General features: G+C 43.8%; 1 protein-coding gene across 2 annotated transcripts; it reads left to right on the top strand.

Moving 5' to 3' along the window:
* The first annotated feature begins 340 nt into the window (after positions 1-340).
* Positions 341-25,718, top strand: LOC147026218 (uncharacterized). 2 transcript variants are annotated; one of them, XM_085881401.1, is made up of 5 exons: positions 341-459; positions 3,905-4,026; positions 10,950-11,021; positions 12,054-12,092; positions 18,734-25,718. In XM_085881401.1, exons 2-5 carry the CDS (start codon positions 3,972-3,974, stop codon positions 25,135-25,137), a joined length of 6,570 nt encoding a protein of 2,189 aa, XP_085737527.1. In that variant the 5' UTR covers positions 341-459; positions 3,905-3,971; the 3' UTR covers positions 25,138-25,718. The 2 variants fall into 2 exon arrangements, with proteins under 2 accessions (XP_085737527.1, XP_085737528.1); XM_085881402.1 differs by lacking the exons at positions 341-459; positions 3,905-4,026 and adding an exon at positions 4,890-5,011.
* The last annotated feature ends 968 nt before the right edge of the window (positions 25,719-26,686 follow it).

Here is a 26,686-nt window from a genome sequence, read left to right on the forward strand (position 1 = left end):
CCACCAGACCTCCTCCAATCAGGAGGCTCATCACCTCAAGGCCAACTCCGCCTTAGCCAGATGGAGTGTTCGGCCCGACCAATAAGGGGAGGCCACCGATCACCCGACAACCCCTCGTCCAATCCGGAGGTGAGTTACCTCAGAGTGGTTCCCTCGACCTGCTGGGGGAAGGATAAAAAAGGAGAGTGGAGTCGTCGTCAAGAGGAGAGGAGAGGAGAGTCGTTGCCGTCGTCTTTGCTCTTGGCCCTTTGGTCTGTCATCGTGGTCATCTGCGATCATGGTCTGTAGTCTTTTGCAGGGCTCCTCGTGGTGGTGGTGGTGGTGGTGGTCGAGCAGCCAGGACCGTGGTGCTCGATCGTCATTGGTGGCGGCGAGGATTGTGGGCTCGTGGATTCTGGGTCGTGGGTTCGAGTCCCACCGTGGTGGGTTTGAGTCGGTGTGACCGCACGAGGCGGACAGGTACCCGGCCAGGCTCTGTCCCCCCCAGCTGAACTATCCTCCTCGGCTGGAGGGTCCAATAAAGATCCGAAGGGGTCCATTTAGTGTGTGTGTGTGTGTGTGTGTGTGTGTGTGTGTGTGTGTGTGTGTGTGTGTGTGTGTGTGTATGTGTGTGTGTGTGGCGCCAGTCTGTTAAGTCGAATTGTTAAGTGATTTTCGCTCATTGTACATTGCATTTTATTCGTGAGCACGTCCGCTCTGTGTCTCACTTCCCGATTATTATTGGAAAATAAACCCCTGTTAAATGTTCCAGTTCGTTGCCTGTCGTTTCTACCATTGACCCTGCATGGTGCAGGCTTGAGAAGTAGTAAGGCTGTTTAGGCTGTGCCATAAGTGTTAATTTGGTCCGGCGCGGCTTTGGGAACTTCTGCTCGGTTACGCCGGATCCAAGTCGGTAAAAGCGACTCGGTTTGGACAAAGTCGGCCGAGCGTGTGGTTTCCCCGGTAGTTAGACGGCGTGAGAACTGAGGTAAATTGGAATAGACAAGTGGACCCTACATGGTCCACTATGATGGGTGGATAAGATTTGGATGCAGATCCGCCTATCAGTAGGATACAAAACAAAATGTTCAGCCTGGCGAAGGTATGCACTCCACCGAGTGCCGTTCGAGTACAAGCATGATTTCTGGTAAGAGCCTCAATGAGGCAGTGTGTTTGTTGGTGAGTGGATGAACACAACACACCGGTAAGCACGTGAACACGGCAAGACCATGTTGATGGACAAATGTCCTTTTTTTTCTCTCTTTCGGCTTCATCAGTAATAGCACATTAACCAGAGAATAATTGCGTCACACCACTACACACACACACACACACACACACACACACACACACACACACACACACACACACACACACACACACACACACACACACACACACACACACACACACACACACACACTCACACACACACACACACACACACACACACACTTACACTGAGTAAATGTTCACATAAAATTCTGATAGTTTCTCAACAAAAAACCTCAGCTTCCACCTCCAAACTCTGTCGCACAATTGCTCCCCTCCCCCACCCCCCACCCCCCCCCCCGCCTCATCCTCACCCATCACGGTCACCTGTTAAACTCACAAATGCAAGAAGAAATGATCGAAGGTAAATAATAACGGCCTGCATAACCTGTACAGTAAAGACGCTGATTGAGAGAGAGTGAGAGAGGATTCTAAAGGGTAACTGCTATGGGTTTCTAAAGGGTAAATTCTAAAGTTCTAAAGGGTATTTTCAAAGGGTCAATTCGGAAATTCTGAAGGGTTGTAAAGATTTCTCAATGGTAAATCTAAGGGATTCTAAAGGGTAATTCTAAAAAGTTTTAAAGGGTAATTTCAAGTGGTTCTAAAGGGTAAATTCTAAAGGTTCTGAAGTGTTATAAGGGTAAATTCTAAAAGTTATATAGGGTTATAAAGTGTAAATTCTAAAAATTAATTCTAAAAAGTTCTAAAGGGTAATTTCAAGTGGCTCTTAGGGGTAAATTCTAAAAGTTCTGGGGGGTTTATGAATGGTAAATTCTGAAAAAGTTCGAAAGGGTAATTTCAAGTGGTTCTAAAGGGTAAATTCTAAAAGTTCTAAAGTGTTATAAAGGGTGAATTCTACACTTCTAAAGGGTTATAAAGGGTGAATTCTTAAAAAGTAACTCTAAAAAGTTCTAAAGGGTAATTTCAAGTGGTTCGCAAGGGTATTCTAAAAGTTCTAAAGGGTTATAACCCTTTAGAACTTTTACAATTCACACTTTATAAAAAGGGTGAATTCTAAAAGTTCTCAAAGGTTATAAAGGGTAAATTTTAAAAGTTGTAAAGGGTAAGTCCTGAAGGGTAATTCTAAAACATTCTAAAGGGTAATTTCAAGTGGTTCTAAGGGGTAAATTCTAAAAGTTCTGAGGGGTAATATAGGGTAAACTCTGAAAAGTTTGGAAGGGTAATTTCAAGTGGTTCTAAGGGGTAAATTCTAAAAGCTCTAAAGCATTATAAAGGCTAAATTCTAAAAAGTAATTCTGAAAAGTTCCAAAGGGTAATTTCAAATGGTTCTAAAGGGTAAATTCTGAAGTTCCAAAGAGTTGTAATGGGTAAATTCTAAAGTTCTAAGGGGTTCTAAAATGTAAATTCTTAGGTTGCAAAGAGTTCTAAAAGTCTAAAGCAGTGTTTCCAAACTATTTGTCCATTACTCAAAATTTGAAATCATATTCGCCTTGCAATCCAAATGGTTTCTAACAGGTTATAAAGGGTGAATTCTAAAAGGTAATTCTAAAAAGTTCTGAAGGGTAATTTCAAGTGGTTCGATAGGGTAATTCTAAAAGTTCTAAAGGGTTATAAAGGGTGAATTCTAAAAGTTCTCAAAGGTTATAAAGGGTAATTCTAAAATGTTATAAAGGGTAATTTCAAGTGGTTCTAAAGGTTACCCAGATAAAAATTATCGTTGATAACATTTTAGATGTGAAAACCCCCCTTAAAAAAACAGAGTTTTGAGAGGAATAATTCCAGTTCAGGTCGTGACCCTTGGATTGTGATGAAACTTGGTGAATAGGTTGGGTTTGTGACAAGGATAAATCGTTTTGATTTTGGTTCAGGTCCGGATCCAGATCTGTCCTATCAGTGGGATACAAAATGTAAACTGATCAACCTAGTAAAGGCATGCACTCTTCCGAGTGCCATTCAGTTTTGCTAGGTGTCGCTTTATGAGTGATTTTTCATTTATTTGTTTGTTCGACTTCGGTGCCTTCCTGAACCGCGAGACGGAATGAGTTGAAAATTGGTCGGTGTGCTCAGGGGGTGAACGGGAAGAATTTAGCAGGAAGAAAATTCATAATACTCGGGGTTCAAGGAAGGGAAAGGATCCCATTTCTCACTGTGTAAATGTGCTTCATCATACCACTTGGTGGAAGCAGGTACATTATTCCGAGTCAAAATAAAACACACCATAGACATCAATGAAGTGGGGAATGAATCCCTCTGTCAGGACTGGTTCTATCCTCATAAAATACAAATAATAATCTTGTGAGGAAAATACTCGATTTTGTCAAACGCTATTAAGGACTGTGTTGGAGGATGGTTCAAATGATGGGTTTGATCAAGTGGAAATTTCAAAGGTATGCTAACCGCTCCAGGTCTTTTGAACAAATTTAGATTGTCGATGATGACTTATAAAGAGCATTTGTATAATTGCTTGTTTACTTACCATTTTACTGAGTGTGTATGCAAGAGGCAAAATATTTCCATGAGGAATTTTCTGGTTCTTGCACATCACAAATTTAGATTGTCGATGACTACTTATGAAGAGCATTTGTAAAATTTCTTGTTTAACATTGTACTGAGTGTGTATGCTCGAGGCAAAATATTTGCATGAGGAAGTTTCTGGTTCTTGCACATCCAATCCTTTTCACATTCTTCACAGTATTGGTTCATTATTTATACAAGTGGTACTACCTCAAAAGTGCGGCTCACGACGGAAGCTTCACCATATGCGAACAGATAAAGGAGGAGAAGTCACACTCATACACCTCTACTCAACTGGAGGTAAGGACTGAGGAAACAAAAAGGCAACAAGTAATCCAACTATTTGACCCTGAAATCCAAACATGCATGGTTCAAATTCCTGGTGGTGTTTGGTAAAGAATATCTGGTGATATTTGCTGAAAGGGTAAAAAAGAGAATGAATGTGGTTTTCGCTTTTTCTTCGAAGGAGGGAGACGTGATGGATACAGCTCATGGAACGACCCATTATCTGAACACTGTTTTTGCTGGGAAAAGAAACGTTCTCATGTATTCTTGTGAATTAAGTGTTACCTCTCTTCTCTGTATTTGAAGAACTGAGCTTCTCATCAACAAATGTGTAGCAATGCTTCGTCAAAGTGTCGCCTCATTCGCAACTGGTTCAAATTGTATCAGAGTTCTCTTCTTCAAACCTTGTGTATATGTCTTGGACTCTGCTGTTGGCGTTCCCCCCCCCCCCACCGCCCTCGCTAATGTTCCTTTTGTCCTGTTGTATCCTGATGCATTCAGCATACTAGAACTAGTATTTCCACGAGTCTCGACTATGCACACAAAAAAGGCCGTTTGATTTTCAGGTTGTTTTTAAACCCCAAATGCTGCCTATCCTGCTCTCGTACGACTCTTCACATCTTTTTCAAAGTCTTCCCTGTGGATTAAATTTTGATTTGGCTTAAAGTATAAAACACTGACATTGTAGATGACATGGTCTTTCTCCATCAGAATGTATTTCTATATTTTTTCCAAATGCAGCTGTTGGAACATTTCTTCGAGACGTGCAATGGAAATTTTTGGTGAGATTGTGTGTAATTGTCTGAAATGTTTTTCGATCTTGAACTTGCACTACTTTGTTGCAGTTTCACACTTGCTATTTCTTTTCTCTTTTGCAGATTTGTTCAGAAAAGTGCTTTCCTTTTGAAAAGTGTCCAACAATACCACGTTTTGCAACAAAGCCCCCACGTGTACTCCGCTTAACTGCAGATCAGTCAGCCCTTTACACATCATCAGCAAGGTCAGGGAATTGATACTTGTGGCTGAAGCTCAATTTTTTTTCTCTCTTCTCCAATTCGATTGTCTGACCATTAGTTTGGTTTCCAGCCTGGGCATTCCACTTTAGACATCCTTCTTTTACTAACTCAAACTCAAGCAAAGATTAAGAGCAGGTGCACTGGATATTGCTCAAGTTTGCTAATTTAATTGTGCATGTGAGGTTTGTGCATAATTATGAGATGGTCTGACATACAACCTGGATTGCTGGGATTTCTACTAATGGCATTGTCTTTGACTTGCTGATAGATTTCCTAGATTTGTACAAGAAGTGTTTTGTTCTGGAGGGGATACTTTTCCTGTTATACATTCCCCAAGGCAGTATCTTGGGATAAATCATTGGTTTACATAAATGACTTGTATTTCTTTTTGAGACATTTTCGGTACAGCTTTTTAGATAACTCCATCCTGTGTCAAAGTTCCTTACACTTGTGGCAGATAGACAGAGCTACATTACTGTCTGCTGATTGAAAGAAGCTAATAAACTGGTCAGTCACCTATACACATGGAAAACAAGAAAACAAGCTGCGTTTTCTTGGATCATAGCAATAACCGAGACCATTATTTGGAAACTATAACATTTATCAAAAATAAAACCATATATTGGTAAAAAAAAATGCTTGTTCATTTTATGACTTGACATAAATTCAGCGATTGCTGATTTATTTTTTAAAATCACAAAATGTGGATATCTTAATGCCACTTTTTATATCAGAAAACACACCAACTTTAGAATGGTGCTGCAAGCAACATATCATGTTATGTAGATCCCAAGACCAGTCAGTCATGACTTCTAATGATGTCACAATGGAATGAATGTCTGAAAAGGTCAGTAGTGTGTGATGCAACTCTCCTCATCTCCAGAAGAAGCTGCCTCAGATAATCCAAAGGAAGTTGGTGTCATTTCTGGTGTAACACTGCCTCCAACTGTGTCAGAGTCTGCAGAGAAGGTCCATTCTATTTTTTTATTTTTTATTTTTTTGTATACCTTGGTCGAGGCTCGTATGAGAGCGAACACACAACTCACAGCAAGGAGGCATGAGACAAGAGGGGCGGGAGTGGAAGGGACAAAACATTGGGGAACAGACACAGGTGAACTGTGGAAGGGAGAGGGATGGGGATGGGACGGGGAACATGGCGAGGAGAAGATGGACATTACAGGGACTTTCAGGAAGGAAAGCAGGAGAATTGAAGGAAGTGGGCTTGGGTGGATTATCGGGGGTAGAAAAGATCGAGGATTTGGATGGGGGAAGATAAGAGGTGGTGGTGAACAGCTGTTTTGAAAGCCTGGAGGGAAGAATGGGAAAGAATAGAGTGAGGAAGTTTATTCCAAAGGCGGGAAAAAGAGGAATGAAAGAGTGAAGATGAGCAGTGATTCGTGATTTTGGTAGTTTTACCAGAAGGGGGTTGTTGGCGGACCTTGAGCGCCCTGTGGAAATGTGGTTGGGACAAATCGCAGAGAGAGCAGGGGGCAAGGCTGGAGAGGAGTCGGTAGAAGACAGAAAGACCACCGACTAACCTGCGGTGATTGAGTGAGAGGCCCAAAGACTCAGCTTCATTGCGGGAGATGCCAATGATCTTAAATGCCCTGGTTTCGACAGCGTGAAGTCGAGAAAGGTGGGAGGCAGGAGCACCAGCCCAGAGGGGAGAGCAGTACTCCATCAGGCTACGGACAAAAGCTTTGTAAGTGGTCAGGAGCTCAAGAGGGCCGAGGAAGGACTTTGCACGACGGAGGATTCCCAGTCGGCGACTGGCTTTTGAGGCAAGGTTGGAAATGTGACTTTCCCAGGAAAGGTCATGGCAGATAGTGAGACCCAGAAGCTTGAAAGAAAAGACTTCTTCCAGAGGATTGTTGAGAAAGTGGATGGGGGGGTTTTGTAAACGGTCCTTTCGAAGAGACATAGTGAGAGTGTGAGATTTGTCTTGATTGAAAGACATGTTCCACGTGTTGGACCAGTTTGTGATTTTATCCAGATCTGCAGTGAGCGAAGAAGCTGCTGCTTGCCGGTCTGAGGGATGACAGATGGTACGGCAGAGGGTGGAGTCATCGGCAAAGAGAAATAGAGGATTTTCCAGAGAGTCCGAGAGATCATTGATGAAAACCAGAAAAAGAACAGGGCCCAGAACGCTACCTTGAGGAACTTCAGCCTGCACAGGAAGAGGGGATGAAAGAACTCCATTTAGGGCCACACGTTGACTGCGACAGGAGAGGAAGTCTGCGAGCCATGAGTGGAGATGGCCTTGAATACCATGGGAAGAGAGTTTGGTGAGTAGGGCAGGGTGCCAGACTGTGTCAAAAACACGTGATATGTCCAGGGATACGGCTCGGATTTCCTGTCTGGCATTGAGGACCTCCATCCATTGATGGGAGAGCAGTAGCAGCATATCCAGGGTAGAGTGAGCTGGTCTGAAACCAAATTGATGATTGGAAATCAAGCCATTGGAGAAGAGGAAGGATTTCATGTCTGAAGCGATGATGGATTCCATAACCTTGCTGATGATTGGGAGAAGGCTGATTGGTCTGTAGTTACAGGGATCTGTTTTTGCACCTTTTTTATGCAGGGCAGTGATGTTAGCAGATTTCCAAGCAGATGGCAGATGACCTTGGGAAAATGAGAGGGTGAATAGAACAGAGAGAGGGTGAGCAAGAGCAGAAGAGCAGGCTTTGAGGACACGTGGGCTGATGCCGTCTGGACCGGTTGCAGAATCTGACTCGAGGTTTGAAAGCAAGCTCTCCACCTTGTCAGGAGAAAAGGATACAGAGTCCAGGGACAGTTTGGTGCGACTGGGTAAAGTGGGTAGAGATAGTGATGGGTTTGGGACACAAGATTTAGCTGCAAACACCGAGTTTAGACATTCAGCTTTATCACGTGTGGAATCAGCAGTGCGGCCATTTGAGGTAAGGGAGGGGATGGAGGGGGAACATACACCAGAAACAGATTTGATTAAACGCCACCAGGATTTTGAGGAGGGAGAGAGGTTTGAGAGTTCAGACTTGAGATGAGAAAGATGTTGTTTTCTGGCTCTCCTGAGGGTAGATACACACTTGTTCCGAGCTTTGTGGAAAGAACTGAGATTGCCCTCAGTTGGGTTTGCTTTCCATGAGGCAAAGGCAAGTTGTTTCAGGACAACTGCCTCACCACAAGCTTCAGTAAACCAAGGGCGGGAGGAAGGGTAAGACAACTGAACACGAGAGGGGATAAATCTGTGCATGAGGGAGAGCAAGTTTCTTTGAAAGAATTCCCAGGATGAGTTGATGTTTGAGAAAGTAGTGATAGGAGACCAGTCTGTAAGTTTGATGGCTGCTCGGAGACCCTGCCAGTCGACTTGAGTGAAATGCCAGACTCGACGGCGGTGAGGTGGTTCTCTGATAACAGCCAGAGAGATGTCCACTTTAACAAGGACGTGGTCAGAAGAACCAATTGGAGCGAAGGAAGAGCAGCAGATATTGTCAGGGAAATTTGTCAAAATCAGATCCAGAAGAGATGGAGTACCATTGGTTGAGATCCGGGTCAGGAAGTTGACCGATTGAGTCAGTCCCAATGAGTCACAGAAAGCTTTTGCTGATGTCCCATGGCAGGTGAGAGAGGTACCCACACCTAGCCAACTGGCGTGATGACAATTGAAGTCACCACATAAGAGGAAGAGAGAGCCCTATTAATTATATGCCCAAGAATGTCACTAAAGTGCTCTTTTAGACTAAAATCAGGACACTTTGGTGGCCAGAGCAATATCGTTGTGATACCATAATTTTGCAAGAAGTCAGCAACTGCATGTGAACAGTGAAATCTGGCAATGTCACCCATGGATACAGGCCTTGTGAGAAGAAGGTTGTCAAAATTTGAACAACATGATCCAAAATGTTCGTACAGCACTTTTCACCTGTCAGGTTACCATGTACAGTGACAGGTTAAACTTTGAGGGGCAGCCTCCTATCATAGCAGTTCCACCCCCAAACAGAATAGACTCTACAATGTCCTTAGGTGCATGGACTGTGTTAGGTTGCCATCAAACTCGAGTTCGACCATCAGTTGTGTGGAGAAGAATTGAATATCCGACCAATGGATTTCCGTCTATGACGAGATTCCAGTATTGATGTGCCTGGCACATCAATAGTGGAGTCTCCTCATGGAGGCTTTGCATCCTTGGATGAAAAGAGGACATCTTTATGGTTGGTTTCCTGGCTTTGTCAGATGCATCACCATATTAAACGGTCTACAATAGTGGAACAGTGAGTGTGAAACAGCAACAAGTTAGTGCAAGATCCACCTGTCTGAGCATAAATTCCACCAAATTAATTGTTATAGTTTTTGGGCGGGGATCAAAACCATCCATGATTGGAGATAAATTTATCAACAACCCGGAGATTGGAGACACTCTCTGGTGAGAGATAGTGATGGCACTGCTGAGATGGGTGGGAGTGCAGGAAGCATATGTTCGGTTGGTCGAAGGTCTACATGAGTGAATGAAGAGTATTGCTTGGTCATGGGTAGTCAGAAGAGTTCAGTGTGAACATCAGATTTAGGTAATGAATATCACTCAGTATTATGCAGTTGAAGCTGGTGAGCAGGAGGTGATCAAGTCTCGGGTGTAGCCAGGCTGAGGCAGACGAGGCAGTTTCCTCGTCACTCATTTCCTGAAATATGATCTGGCCTGAGCCCTCTGGCCATCTGAGCTCCTTGGGGAGTAAACTATCAAAGCTACCCGGCAGTGCTCTGAATGCTCTTATCTCCACTCCTATCACAATACCTAAATAGGACGACAGTTCACCTCTTTTCGCCTCATCGCTTTTGGACGTCTGGCTACGCCCTTGCAAGTGAGGCATTCTGAGAAAGATAATATCTGCAGACAATCTAGTTTTTGTGGTGCAGAGTGGGCAGGAAGATTGTGAGAGGAGAGATTTAAATAAGGTGGGGGTGGTGGTGTTGTAGAGATTTGGCTTGGGTTTGAGGACATTGGAGGAGTATTGTACAAAAGGCAAAGCAGTAGCAGCTTGATACCATTATGCCTCACCCCTTATCAAGGGAAATGAGGACGAATAATGCTTCTTCTCCTTCGTTAATGGCCATTATTATCCCACATTGTGGGGTCAACCAGGGGAAGCTTGACCCGAGTGTTCACGAACCAGCTACTCAGGCCTGACATTTGACTTGTGTTTGACTTGTGAGGGCAGGAATTTGGAATTTGTCCATGGTGCTGGTGATGGCTCGCCTACTCTTTGCCAAGGATACCATGGGAACTTTAACATCCACCAATGAATGCTGGCAGATGGGATTCCCGTTTAACGTTCATCCAAGGGACGGCACACACATTGATGAATCACCCTGCCTGTGAAACACTGGGATGACAGTTTATAGCCGAGTCGGGTATCAAACCCTGGCGAGACAGCCTCGAGGCGGGTGTGAATAACAATAATAATAATCCATCCAACAATTGAGACCATACTCTGTGCAGAGTGTTGGTGCTGCCTAAGCAGTCTCCTTGGCTATTGGGCACAATCCTGGATGGGTCGTCACTCCAACGCAGGATACCAGCAAGCTGGTACTCATTGTGCCAACCTCAGAAAGACGACAGGCTAAGTCAACCCAACCTGGTATTAATTCAACAGCCAAGCAGGATTTGAACTCAGGACATGAGGATCCTCAGCCCACCACTCGAGCCATTGAGCCAACACCAGGCAATAACAACAACAGCAAAACCCACATTAATGTTTCTCTGGCCAGGAGCTTCTGAAATCCTAGAACTGAAACCATGACAAAAATAATAATAAAAGCAGAGTACGAATTTGGTGTACATTTATGAATAAATAAGTTATGATAAGTATGCAATGCAGTACCTGTTATACGTTTAATGAACATTCATTTGTTCAACATTCTTGAAATGATCTTATTTCTCACATCCAGGCAACAACGGAAACATATTGCCCCCGACATTGAGGAACATCGCCTGCATCATGGCATTTCCCTCATGGCAGGGTAAGGCCATCATTGTCCGTCACCAAGTTTCAATGTCCATCACTCGTGAAATAACATTAATAAGTGCCAGACATACATTACGTACCCAAGAATGGTGGAATTCTGACCATACTTTCCGCTTAATTCTCAAATGAGGCCGAAAAATAATTGCTGAGTTTCCAGCAACATGACCTACCCCCCAAAAAATTCCTGTTCACTCAAGCAAACTGATGAGGAGGAGGAGAGGGGAGGGGAGGAGGGGAGAGGGTAGGGGGGGGAGAAGAGAGAAGGGTATCTGGGGGGGGTTGTATAATAATTGCTATGTTGCTGGATTATGCAGATTAAATTTAAAATGCATTTTTGGGGGAGGGGTGGGGGGGGTTAAAGTTTCTTATTTTGAAGAGTATATACTTCATGGATGCCCCCAAAGGGCATAATCTAGGAATCTCACTAGAAAGGGTCCAATATCTGAATATACAAGATTTTATCACTGTTGAGACCAGCTTCACTGTTTATAGGAAACCAAGTCGACACTAAATTGATATCATTTAATCCTCTAACTTGTGTACACGATATTGTTTTACCCATAATTTGTATCTCACGATGGACATGTTAAAGTTCATGATTCTATATCTTTCCAACGATCAACATACACATTCTGGTTGGAAGTATGTAGCATCTGAAATACTGTACTGCTTCCATTTAAACACGTCCAAACATAAAAATCCCCCCCCCCAAAGAAAATCCCTACCAACCTACCGCATTAATTGAGCAGCATGTTAATGGAAACACAACATTTTGGGGGAGGGGGGTGGTTGGGTGGTTGGGCTTATTTTTACTTGTATCTCCAAACCTCCTTTCCCATTTTCAGTTAATTCTAACATCCAGACATCACCTGTAAAATTACATAAAATACGAGAAGTAGCATCTCTAGATTGAAGCATCATCAAAACATTCAGTGAAGTTAAGAAAACGTTCTCAGTTTTCCTGCTCAGAAGTGATTTTAAACCCTACATTTTTGTTTCTGATTTATCTCCTCATTGTACGTTGCAGGTGTCCTACTTACACTCTGCACGCTGCAGCTATTATGTGGTAAGTTGCCACTTGTTGGCTTTAATCGACAAATATAAAGTAATTGTACATACCATGATTATTGTTATTAAAGCTCATTCTATTTCAATGGTATATTAATAGTAGTCTTTGGCAGAAAATTCAGCATCCCTCCTCATCCTCCCCTCCCCCCTCAATTTCAACCTCATCCTTCCTTCTCTCAGGTTTCCCCTGCTTCTCCCCTCACAGCTTCACCTCTCCCCTCCCAGCTTCACCCCTCTCCATACACCCCCCCCAGCGCCACTCCCTCTCCTTGCTTGTTTCCATATCCCTTCGTCCTATCAGCAGCTCCTCTTCCCCTGTCCCAAACTGTATGGACCTCAAACATCCAAGGCATCTGTTCCAACCTGACAGATCTCTCAATCCATGGCCATTGCAAAAACTCAATATATCACTCTCCATGCACTGCTCTGATACCTTACAAACTCCAGAAGTGCCTCTGGCTGCGATTTCCCCTCCTCTCCCACCTCATGTTTGTCTGTGTTTTACCATCCTCCCCACAGTGATGACCCCATCTATATCTCTCTCTCTCTCTCTCTCTCTCTCTCTCTCTCTCTCTCTCTCTCTCTCTCTCTCTCTCTCTCTCTCTCTCTCTCTCTCTCTCTCCTCTCTCTCTCTCTCTCTCTTTCTCTCTCTTCTCTCTCTTCTCTCTCTTCTCTCTCTTCTCTCTCTTCTCTCTCTTCTCTCTCTTCTCTCTCTTCTCTCTCTTCTCTCTCTTCTCTCTCTTCTCTCTCTTCTCTCTCATATGTGGCGATTTCAATTGTTACCATGCAACTTGGCTGGGTGTTGGTACCTCTCTCACCAGCCATAGCACTTCTGTGACTTCATGGGTCTGACTCAATCTGTGAACTTTCTCACCCAGATTTTTCCCAATGGCAAATCTGCCTTCCTGGATTTGGTGATGACCAACTTCCCTGCCAATGTATCTAGCTCGTCCTCTGCCCAAGTTGGCTCTTCTAATCATGTGCTCTTTGGTCAACATCTCTTTGGCATTTTTCAGAGAACAGAATCTGTGCCGGCAAGTTTGGCAGTTCACTCAAGCAAACTGATGCGGACTGCAAGCAGCCATCACACGTCAGAACTGGTCTCCTATATATACTGCTCCTGATATTAATGCAGCCTGGGAATTCTTCCACAGAAACCTACTCTATCTTCTGCACAGATTCATCCCATCCTCCTTGGTACTCTGAATCCTGTGGTGAGGCAGTTGCCTTGAAACAACTTGCATTCTCCTCCTGGAGGGCAAACCCAACTGAAGACAACCTCAGATAATTCCACAAAGCCCACAACAAATGTGTGTCTACCCACAGGAGAGCCAGAAACAACCATCTGTCCAATCTCAAGAATGAACTTTCAAACTTCTATCCATCCTCTAAAACCTTGTGGTGCTTTCTTAAGCCTGTTTCTGATGTATGCTCCTCTTGCATCTCTTCCCTCACTTCAAATGGTACCACAGCAACTCCGCCCGTAAGAAGGCCAAATGTGTTTGCTTCAAAACCTTGTGTCTCCAACCCCCCACTCTCTCTCTCTCTCTCTCTCTCTCTCTCTCTCTCTCTCTCTCTCTCTCTCTCTCTCTCTCTCTCTCTCTCTCTCTCTCTCTCTCTCTCTCTCTCTCTCTCTCTCTCTCTCTCTCTCTCGCTCTCTCTCTCTCTCTCTCTCGTTCTCTCTCTCTCTCTCTCTCTCTCTCTCGTTCTCTCTCTCTCGTTCTCTCTCTCTCGTTCTCTCTCTCTCGTTCTCTCTCTCTCGTTCTCTCTCTCTCGTTCTCTCTCTCTCGTTCTCTCTCTCTCTCGTTCTCTCTCTCTCGTTCTCTCTCTCTCTCGTTCTCTCTCTCTCGTTCTCTCTCTCTCGTTCTCTCTCTCTCTCTCTCTCTCTCTCTCTCTCTCTCTCTCTCTCTCTCTCTCTCTCTCTCTCTCGTTCTCTCTCTCTCTCGTTCTCTCTCTCTCTCTCTCTCTCTCTCTCTCTCTCTCTCTCTCTCTCTCTCTCTCTCTCTCTCTCTCTCTCTCTCTCTCTCTCTCTCTCTCTCTCTCTCTCTCTCTCTCTCTCTCTCTCTCTCTCGTTCTCTCTCTCTCTCTCTCTCTCTCTCTCTCTCTCTCTCTCTCTCTCTCTCTCTCTCTCTCTCTCTCTCTCTCTCTCTCTCTCTCTCTCTCTCTCTCTCTCTCTCTCTCTCTCTCTCTCTCTCTCTCTCTCTCTCTCTCTCTCTCTCTCTCTCGTTCTCTCTCTCTCTCTCTCTCTCTCTCTCTCTCTCTCTCTCTCTCTCTCTCTCTCTCTCTCTCTCTCTCTCTCTCTCTCTCTCTCTCTCTCTCTCTCTCTCTCTCTCTCTCTCTCTCTCTCTCTCTCTCTCTCTCTCTCTCTCTCTCTCTCTCTCTCTCTCTCTCTCTCTCTCTCTCTCTCTCTCTCTCTCTCTCTCTCTCTCTCTCTCTCTCTCTCTCTCTCTCTCTCTCTCTCTCTCTCTCTCTCTCTCTCTCTCTCTCTCTCTCTCTCTCTCTCTCTCTCTCTCTCTCTCTCTCTCTCTCGTTCTCTCTCTCTCTCTCTCTCTCTCGTTCTCTCTCTCTCTCTCTCGTGCTCTCTCGTTCTCTCTCTCTCTCTCTCTCTCTCTCTTGTGCTCTCTCTCTCTCTCTCTCTCTCTCTCTCGTTCTCTCTCTCTCTCTCGTTCTGTCTCTCTCTCTCGTTCTGTCTCTCTCGTTCTCTCTCTCTCTCTCGTTCTGTCTCTCTCGTTCTGTCTCTCTCGTTCTCTCTCTCTCTCGTTCTCTCTCTCTCTCTCTCTCTCTCTCTCTCTCTCTCTCTCTCTCTCTCTCTCTCTCTCTCGTTCTCTCTCTCTCTCTCTCTCTCTCTCTCTCTCTCTCTCTCTCTCTCTCTCTCTCTCTCTCTCTCTGTCTTTCTCTCTCTCTCTCTCTCTCTTTCTCTCTCGTTCTCTCTCTCTCTCTCTCTCTCTCTCTCTCTCTCTCTCGTTCTCTCTCTCTCTCGTTCTCTCTCTCTCTCGTTCTCTCTCTCTCTCGTTCTCTCTCTCTCTCTCGTTCTCTCTCTCTCTCTCGTTCTCTCTCTCTCTCTCTCTCTCTCTCTCTCTCTCTCTCTCTCTCTCTCTCTCTCTCTCTCTCTCTCTCTTTCTCTCGTTCTCTCTCTCTCTCGTTCTCTCTCGTTCTCTCTCTCTCTCGTTCTCTCTCGTTCTCTCTCTCTCTCGTTCTCTCTCGTTCTCTCTCTCTCTCGTTCTCTCTCGTTCTCTCTCTCTCTCTCTCTCTGAACCCTTCCCAGTCGTACTCAACTGCTCATGAATTCTGTGCCTTTTGCACCTGAAAAGGTGGAAAAGTTTCTGGAAACACTCGACTCTGACTTTGCAACCAGCCCCATGGCATGAGCTCACATATCCGAAAAACCTACTCTGCTGCTCTTGCACTTCCCCTCTCTGCCATTTTCACCCTGTCATTTGCAATTGGTCATCTTACATCTGCTTGGCTATCAACCAACATCACAGCATAACATAAAAAGGTTCAAAAATGGATCTACTCAACTACCGTCCAACTAGCTTACTTCCAATCTTCAGCAAAGTCATGGAATCCATCATCACAGTAGACATAAAATCATTCTTTCTCTCCAACAGCCTCATCTCAGATCATCAATTCGGATTCAGACCTGGTTACTCTACATTGGACATGCTGCTTCTACTCTCCCAACAATGGAGGAGGTCATCACTATCAGACATGAGATTAGGGCCATTTCTTCTGGACATATCTCGAGCTTATGATAAATTCTGCCATCCTGCCCTGCTCTCGAAACTGTCTGTCTATGAAATACAAGACCAACTCCACTTTTGGATTACCGATTTCAGGCAGTCTCATAGCCAATGTGTGGCTCTCATCAGATCCCTTTCTTCCCCCCTCCCTGTCAAGACGAGAGTACCACATGGTAGTGTTCTAGGCCCCATCATATTCCTAATCTTCATCAATTATCTTAATGACTCTAGAAAATCTTTATCTTTTTGCTGATGACACCTCAGTCTGCCATGATGTCCCATATCCTTCTGACATGCAGGCAGTAGCCTCTTTCTTCTCATAAGACTTTGCAAAATCATAAACTGGTCAAACACTTGGAATATGTCTTTCAATCTTGACAAGTCTCTCCCTCTTCCTCTTCCTCTCTGCTCTTCCTCTCTCCTCCCTCTCCTTCTCCTCTCTCTCTCCCTCTCCTCTCTCTCTCCCTCTCCTCTCTCTCCCTCTCCTCTCTCTCCCTCTCCTCTCTCTCCCTCTCCTCTCTCTCCCTCTCCTCTCTCTCCCTCCCTCTCCTCTCTCTCTCAGCCATGATCTCTCTTGGGTAAGCCACATTTCAAAATTTTCCTCCAAAGCCAGACGCCGACTGGATATCCTCCATTGTGCAAAGTCTTTCCTTGCCACACCTGAACTTTTGTCTACCTACAAGGTCTTCATCCACATCTTGATGCAATACTGCTTTCCCCTCTGGGCAAGTACCCCTGCCTTGCACCTTGCTCAGTTTGACAACATGGAAACCAAGGTCTTAAAAATCATTGGAAGCTCCCATGATGATGAGGGACCATTCTGTACACCTACTCTTGGCGTGTCCTGACAATTAAGGAATAATAAAACATTTATAACGGCATGTACTTATAAATAACTATTCAAATCTATCTATTCCAAATTATCCCTAGGACATATCTGTAATAATAATAGTGTTGAATAATGAAGGTGAGAGGACATTCCTATTATTTTGTGAAAGCATTTAGGTTTTGAAATGGGGGAAAAAATCTTTAATTTTGTATGCACATCACATATTTCAACAAAAATAATGACTGTACTATGGTCACAACCTGTGACAAATTCCGATAACAGGCTGATGAGAAAATGTGCATTTAAAGCACTCTTAAAAGATGAACAGCGCAAATGGGAAACACACATTTAATGTGCTATTAAAAGATCAACTCGATACCACTCATCCATGTCAGCCTCCGCCATGGTTGTATCAGAACGAGCTGATTTGTTACACGGTCATGGATTGTTGAACCCCAATATGGAGCCGTTCAAAAATGACATAATGCTATTTTTTTTAATTCGACATTGATTCTATTTTTGGGGGTCCCTCATAGTGAGTAACACTCGATCCAAATAAAGCCAATGGAAATCTGACACACCAAACCCAGGCAGTGTATAATCAGCAGAGGCATTGTAGACGTGTGTATATATATATATATATATATATATATATATATATATATATATATATATATATATATATATATATATATATATATATATATATATATATATATATATATATATATATACAAACCCATGTAAACATTGTAGACGTGAACGAAGCCCTACGCATCTCTCCACGATGCAAGATTGATGAGTTATGGACCAAGTAACATGCTGCATTCAATCTAATTATTACGTACCTATTTTTCCTGGGGACATAGTCGGTATCAATTGAATTGATACTCCTCTATCCTCAAACACATTCAGACACAACCAAGTGAGCCTTATTAAAATAAAAAAAGTTCGCAGATTCAAACAATTAAATATTTCTGGCTGCCAGACCATGTAGCCAAACCGGTTGAAATTTAAAACCGATATTCCACATGTCTACGAGATCATAATGGTGAAGTTTTACATTGACTTGATGAAGCAGTTCCAGAGAAAACATCATTTAATATTTTCCTTCAATCCAATATGGCCACCAAACGATGTAACCTATCAATTATTCATTAACAAAGTGAGACACCCATGGCTTGGGGAATGTGTGTGAAGCTTCACCTGAATCTGTTCAACCATTTTGGAGAAGATTTTAAAAGTTTAGAATTTTCAATCTCATATGGCTGACAAACAACATGACCTATGACATCATAACTTTATATTCTGCCTCAAATTGGGTAGGGGATTACTCTTGTGAAGTTTCATATTAATTAGATAAGGTGCGTTTTTCTATCCAAGATGGACACCAAATCACGTGACTTATGATATCATTTCTACCCAATATGCAGCAATGGTGTTAAATGATGTTTGCAAAGTTTTGCTACGAAAGGATAAGCAGTTCCAGAGAAAACCTTATTTAATATTTTCCTTCAGTCCAATATGGCTGTCAAACCATGTGACATATTAATTATTTAGAAGCAAACTCATATCCCCAAGTCTTGGGGAAGGTGTGTGTGAAGTTTCACCACGATCTGTCCAGCCGTTCTGGAGAAGAAGATTTTTTTTAGTGGTTTTAGGGTAAATCCAATATGGCCAGCAAACCATGTGATCCATTAATTATTCATGAACAAAGTGGTATACACATGTCTTGTGGAACATGTTTGTAAGGTTTTGCCTCAATCTGTTCAGCCGCTTCGGAGAAGACGATTTTTTCTGGGTTTTTTGTTTTTAAAATAATATGGCTGCCGAACCACGTGACTGATGATGGCAGAATATGTTTTTTTTCTTCCGTGAGGTGTTGCATAGATGACGCTCAAAAAATTAAAAATTTTATGTGCTATTTAATGTGATTCCATCCCATAACTTCCCTGGAACTACGTTCCAGGAGAGATAAAAACTGCACATAAGTAAATAATGCAACAGAAAGGGAAACTTGATTGTCGATCTCAAAGATTTGTGCAAACAAATTATTGTGTTTTGCAGCAACACAAGCAAGGATGACAACGACTGCCGCATCAACACCAGAAGCTCAAGTCACAAGTGCGCAGTGTGATGGATTTGACACCACCTTCTGTCAAGACAAAGCTGATGGACAGTTTTCAAATCTGGCAAGCTCCACAACGTTTTTGTCTTGTTCCAATCACATCACTTACTGTATGGTTTGTCCTGCAAACCTCATCTACAATGAAGCAACTAACCGATGTGATTGGCCTCCCACAATAACCACTTCCATCACATCATCATCGAAAGGAACATGTCATTGTCGCATCTTTAACAACACATTCTGCCAAGGGAAATCTGATGGACAGTATACAAATCCCGCAAACCCCACAACGTTTTTCTCTTGTGTCAATCACATCACATACTGCATGGTTTGTCCTGCAAACCTCATCTACAAGCAAGTAACTAACCGCTGTGATTGGCCTCGCTCATCACCCAATTCCAACACATCATCAAACCAAGGACCAAGTCAGTGTGGCATTTTTGATACCACATTCTGCCAAGACAAAGCTGATGGACAGTATGCAAATCTCGCAAACCCCTCAACGTTTTTCTCTTGTTCCAATCACATCACGTACTGCATGGTTTGTCCTGCAAACCTCATCTACAAACAAGTAACTAACCGCTGTGATTGGCCTTCCACACCAACCACTTCCACCACATCCTCACCCTCACCAACTCGACAGTGTGGCATCTTTGACAACACATTCTGCCAAGACAAATCTGATGGGCAGTATACAAATTCCGCAGACCCCACAACATTTTTCTCTTGTTCCAATCACATCACGTACTGCATGGGTTGTCCTGCAAACCTCATCTACAAACAAGTAACTAACCGCTGTGATTGGCCTTCCACACCAAACACTTCCAGCACATCCTCACCCACAACAACACATCAGTGTGGCATCTTTGACACCACATTCTGCCAAGACAAATCTGATGGACAGTATGCAAATTCCGCAGACCCCACAACATTTTTCTCTTGTTCCAATCATATCACGTACTGCATGGTTTGTCCTGCAAACCTCATCTACAAACAAGTAACTAACCGCTGTGATTGGCCTTCCACATTAACCACTTCCACCACATCCTCACCCTCACCAACTCGTCAGTGTGGCATTTTTGACACCACATTCTGCCAAGACAAAGCTGATGGACAGTATACAAATTCCGCAGACCCCACAACATTTTTCTCTTGTTCCAATCACATCACGTACTGCATGGGTTGTCCTGCAAACCTCATCTACAAACAAGTAACTAACCGCTGTGATTGGCCTTCCACACCAACCACTTCCACCACTTCCTCACCCTCACCAACTCGACAGTGTGGCATCTTTGACAACACATTCTGCCAAGACAAATCTGATGGACAGTATACAAATTCCGCAGACCCCACAACATTTTTCTCTTGTTCCAATCACATCACGTACTGCATGGGTTGTCCTGCAAACCTCATCTACAAACAAGTAACTAACCGCTGTGATTGGCCTTCCACACCAACCACTTCCACCACATCCTCACCCTCACCAACTCGACAGTGTGGCATCTTTGACAACACATTCTGCCAAGACAAATCTGATGGACAGTATACAAATTCCGCAGACCCCACAACATTTTTCTCTTGTTCCAATCACATCACGTACTGCATGGGTTGTCCTGCAAACCTCATCTACAAACAAGTAACTAACCGCTGTGATTGGCCTTCCACATTAACCACTTCCACCACATCCTCACCCTCACCAACTCGTCAGTGTGGCATTTTTGACACCACATTCTGCCAAGACAAAGCTGATGGACAGTATACAAATTCCGCAGACCCCACAACATTTTTCTCTTGTTCCAATCACATCACGTACTGCATGGGTTGTCCTGCAAACCTCATCTACAAACAAGTAACTAACCGCTGTGATTGGCCTTCCACACCAACCACTTCCACCACATCCTCACCCTCACCAACTCGACAGTGTGGCATCTTTGACAACACATTCTGCCAAGACAAATCTGATGGACAGTATACAAATTCCGCAGACCCCACAACATTTTTCTCTTGTTCCAATCACATCACGTACTGCATGGGTTGTCCTGCAAACCTCATCTACAAACAAGTAACTAACCGCTGTGATTGGCCTTCCACACCAAACACTTCCAGCACATCCTCACCCACAACAACACATCAGTGTGGCATCTTTGACACCACATTCTGCCAAGACAAATCTGATGGACAGTATGCAAATTCCGCAGACCCCACAACATTTTTCTCTTGTTCCAATCATATCACGTACTGCATGGTTTGTCCTGCAAACCTCATCTACAAACAAGTAACTAACCGCTGTGATTGGCCTTCCACATTAACCACTTCCACCACATCCTCACCCTCACCAACTCGTCAGTGTGGCATTTTTGACACCACATTCTGCCAAGACAAAGCTGATGGACAGTATACAAATTCCGCAGACCCCACAACATTTTTCTCTTGTTCCAATCACATCACGTACTGCATGGGTTGTCCTGCAAACCTCATCTACAAACAAGTAACTAACCGCTGTGATTGGCCTTCCACACCAACCACTTCCACCACTTCCTCACCCTCACCAACTCGACAGTGTGGCATCTTTGACAACACATTCTGCCAAGACAAATCTGATGGACAGTATACAAATTCCGCAGACCCCACAACATTTTTCTCTTGTTCCAATCACATCACGTACTGCATGGGTTGTCCTGCAAACCTCATCTACAAACAAGTAACTAACCGCTGTGATTGGCCTTCCACACCAACCACTTCCACCACATCCTCACCCTCACCAACTCGACAGTGTGGCATCTTTGACAACACATTCTGCCAAGACAAATCTGATGGACAGTATACAAATTCCGCAGATCCCACAACATTTTTCTCTTGTTCCAATCACATCACGTACTGCATGGGTTGTCCTGCAAACCTCATCTACAAACAAGTAACTAACCGCTGTGATTGGCCTTCCACATTAACCACTTCCACCACATCCTCACCCTCACCAACTCGTCAGTGTGGCATTTTTGACACCACATTCTGCCAAGACAAAGCTGATGGACAGTATACAAATTCCGCAGACCCCACAACATTTTTCTCTTGTTCCAATCACATCACGTACTGCATGGGTTGTCCTGCAAACCTCATCTACAAACAAGTAACTAACCGCTGTGATTGGCCTTCCACACCAACCACTTCCACCACATCCTCACCCTCACCAACTCGACAGTGTGGCATCTTTGACAACACATTCTGCCAAGACAAATCTGATGGACAGTATACAAATTCCGCAGACCCCACAACATTTTTCTCTTGTTCCAATCACATCACGTACTGCATGGGTTGTCCTGCAAACCTCATCTACAAACAAGTAACTAACCGCTGTGATTGGCCTTCCACACCAACCACTTCCACCACATCCTCACCCTCACCAACTCGACAGTGTGGCATCTTTGACAACACATTCTGCCAAGACAAATCTGATGGACAGTATACAAATTCCGCAGACCCCACAACATTTTTCTCTTGTTCCAATCACATCACGTACTGCATGGGTTGTCCTGCAAACCTCATCTACAAACAAGTAACTAACCGCTGTGATTGGCCTTCCACACCAAACACTTCCAGCACATCCTCACCCACAACAACACATCAGTGTGGCATCTTTGACACCACATTCTGCCAAGACAAATCTGATGGACAGTATGCAAATTCCGCAGACCCCACAACTTTTTTCTCTTGTTCCAATCATATCACGTACTGCATGGTTTGTCCTGCAAACCTCATCTACAAACAAGTAACTAACCGCTGTGATTGGCCTTCCACATTAACCACTTCCACCACATCCTCACCCTCACCAACTCGTCAGTGTGGCATTTTTGACACCACATTCTGCCAAGACAAAGCTGATGGACAGTATACAAATTCCGCAGACCCCACAACATTTTTCTCTTGTTCCAATCACATCACGTACTGCATGGGTTGTCCTGCAAACCTCATCTACAAACAAGTAACTAACCGCTGTGATTGGCCTTCCACACCAACCACTTCCACCACATCCTCACCCTCACCAACTCGACAGTGTGGCATCTTTGACAACACATTCTGCCAAGACAAATCTGATGGACAGTATACAAATTCCGCAGACCCCACAACATTTTTCTCTTGTTCCAATCACATCACGTACTGCATGGGTTGTCCTGCAAACCTCATCTACAAACAAGTAACTAACCGCTGTGATTGGCCTTCCACACCAACCACTTCCACCACATCCTCACCCTCACCAACTCGACAGTGTGGCATCTTTGACAACACATTCTGCCAAGACAAATCTGATGGGCAGTATACAAATTCCGCAGACCCCACAACATTTTTCTCTTGTTCCAATCACATCACGTACTGCATGGGTTGTCCTGCAAACCTCATCTACAAACAAGTAACTAACCGCTGTGATTGGCCTTCCACACCAAACACTTCCAGCACATCCTCACCCACAACAACACATCAGTGTGGCATCTTTGACACCACATTCTGCCAAGACAAATCTGATGGACAGTATGCAAATTCCGCAGACCCCACAACATTTTTCTCTTGTTCCAATCATATCACGTACTGCATGGTTTGTCCTGCAAACCTCATCTACAAACAAGTAACTAACCGCTGTGATTGGCCTTCCACATTAACCACTTCCACCACATCCTCACCCTCACCAACTCGTCAGTGTGGCATTTTTGACACCACATTCTGCCAAGACAAAGCTGATGGACAGTATACAAATTCCGCAGACCCCACAACATTTTTCTCTTGTTCCAATCACATCACGTACTGCATGGGTTGTCCTGCAAACCTCATCTACAAACAAGTAACTAACCGCTGTGATTGGCCTTCCACACCAACCACTTCCACCACTTCCTCACCCTCACCAACTCGACAGTGTGGCATCTTTGACAACACATTCTGCCAAGACAAATCTGATGGACAGTATACAAATTCCGCAGACCCCACAACATTTTTCTCTTGTTCCAATCACATCACGTACTGCATGGGTTGTCCTGCAAACCTCATCTACAAACAAGTAACTAACCGCTGTGATTGGCCTTCCACACCAACCACTTCCACCACATCCTCACCCTCACCAACTCGACAGTGTGGCATCTTTGACAACACATTCTGCCAAGACAAATCTGATGGACAGTATACAAATTCCGCAGACCCCACAACATTTTTCTCTTGTTCCAATCACATCACGTACTGCATGGGTTGTCCTGCAAACCTCATCTACAAACAAGTAACTAACCGCTGTGATTGGCCTTCCACATTAACCACTTCCACCACATCCTCACCCTCACCAACTCGTCAGTGTGGCATTTTTGACACCACATTCTGCCAAGACAAAGCTGATGGACAGTATACAAATTCCGCAGACCCCACAACATTTTTCTCTTGTTCCAATCACATCACGTACTGCATGGGTTGTCCTGCAAACCTCATCTACAAACAAGTAACTAACCGCTGTGATTGGCCTTCCACACCAACCACTTCCACCACATCCTCACCCTCACCAACTCGACAGTGTGGCATCTTTGACAACACATTCTGCCAAGACAAATCTGATGGACAGTATACAAATTCCGCAGACCCCACAACATTTTTCTCTTGTTCCAATCACATCACGTACTGCATGGGTTGTCCTGCAAACCTCATCTACAAACAAGTAACTAACCGCTGTGATTGGCCTTCCACACCAACCACTTCCACCACATCCTCACCCTCACCAACTCGACAGTGTGGCATCTTTGACAACACATTCTGCCAAGACAAATCTGATGGACAGTATACAAATTCCGCAGACCCCACAACATTTTTCTCTTGTTCCAATCACATCACGTACTGCATGGGTTGTCCTGCAAACCTCATCTACAAACAAGTAACTAACCGCTGTGATTGGCCTTCCACATTAACCACTTCCACCACATCCTCACCCTCACCAACTCGTCAGTGTGGCATTTTTGACACCACATTCTGCCAAGACAAAGCTGATGGACAGTATACAAATTCCGCAGACCCCACAACATTTTTCGTTTGTTCCAATCACATCACGTACTGCTTGGGTTGTCCTGCAAACCACATCTACAAACAAGTAATTGACCGCTGTGATTGGCCTTCCACATTAACCACTTCCACCACATCCTCACCCTCACCAACTCGTCAGTGTGGCATTTTTGACACCACATTCTGCCAAGACAAAGCTGATGGACAGTATACAAATTCCGCAGACCCCACAACATTTTTCGTTTGTTCCGATCTCATCACGTACTGCATGGGTTGTCCTGCAAACCACATCTACAAACAAGTAATTGACCGCTGTGATTAGCCTTCCACACCAACCACTTCCACCACATCCTCACCCACAGCAACTCGTCAGTGTGGCATCTTTGACACCACATTCTGCCAAGACAAAGCTGATGGACAGTATACAAATTCCGCAAACCACACAACATTTTTCTCATGTTCCAATCACATCACGTACTGCATGGTTTGTCCTGCAAATCTCATCTACAAACAAGTAACTAACCGCTGTGATTGGCCTTCCACACCAACCAGATAATGAGTTTGTCGACATGTAATGCCCTGTTTTCCCTGAACGTTTTGTTCTTTCCATTTTCTCATGCTTTGCCTTCCTGTTTGTATTCTTTTCTATTCTCATGTTTACTTGTGCTTGAATATTTTGCAAATCATTTTCCATGTCATCAGTGGTTGAGTTTGACGTTTGTGTTTTCCAGCCACCACTATCAACTGCATATTTAATCTTATTTGTGTTCTTCTTCCTCGTCTTTATTTACGCTTAACTATGAGCTGGGCTGTTATAAATTTCTTAAAAGTAAATACTTTGATCAGCAGATGATGAAAATGTTCTCTTTGAAATGATGATTCCGAATAAAGTTTCAAATCCTGTTTTCTTTTTCCTCCCCCCATGTTTTAACAATGACCAGGAAAATTTCCCATCCCCTGCAGTGATGAACTTTTAACAGGTTAATTTTTACAACAGGTTTGGGATGTTTATCAGGTTATTTGTGTTTCATTCTTGGTTTCATACATATGGAGCCAAAGCTCTGATCTACTTCTTCTGCCAACTGCCAAATGGAGGTGCAACATCAGGTGGGGAAGGTTCAATTTGTTTAAAAAGAGTGCAAAATATTCTGCTTGCTGAATACAATTTGGCATCATCATTCATCCCTGGCATCCCATCAATACCCCATGTACGCGGCGAAAAAAGTGCGGTTAAGCAATTGGTTCATGTCCGCCCATCCATTCATCTATCATCAGTTTATGATCGAGGAACAAATTATTTAAATTGAATGTTATATTTTGAACAAGGATTGGATATGAATAGGAAGACAAGTTTGCCACATTTACAGTACTTTGGCTTTGAATTTGACCACACCTCTACACAGAGAGTCGTGAGATGATATTTTTACTCGGTCTGCCTGTCTGGCAGTCAAACAAATTTGAAAATAATTCCAAACAAGAAACTTATTATTTTTAAGGACGTCATAAAGAACACAAACAACAGGCACGAACAACTAATGTAACTTGTTAGATGGTGTGATGTCACAGACACTGAGTACAATTGTGGTAAAACCCGGAATCAATTTATTTATACGCCTTTAAATCTCTTTAAACCTATATTTAAATTTAATTACATACTTGAACACGAGAACACAAATTGCCTTCATAATACTTCCAAGAACCTCCAGTTTTGGAGTCCTTGGACATGTTCTACAGGGTGGTGTAGCGAACAACTGTCAAGCACAGCCCCTGAGAAGTGGGCATCGCATGTGAGAGGGCGACGAAGAGGAAGCCAATATGGCTATGTACGATGCTGTGTTCTATGGTGAACAATAAAACCTACATCTCCTCAA

The sequence above is a fragment of the Eptatretus burgeri genome, chromosome 5 (assembly GCF_056783735.1).
Source record: "Eptatretus burgeri isolate ZD-2024b chromosome 5, Ebu_testis_v1, whole genome shotgun sequence".
Lineage (NCBI taxonomy): Eukaryota > Metazoa > Chordata > Myxini > Myxiniformes > Myxinidae > Eptatretus > Eptatretus burgeri.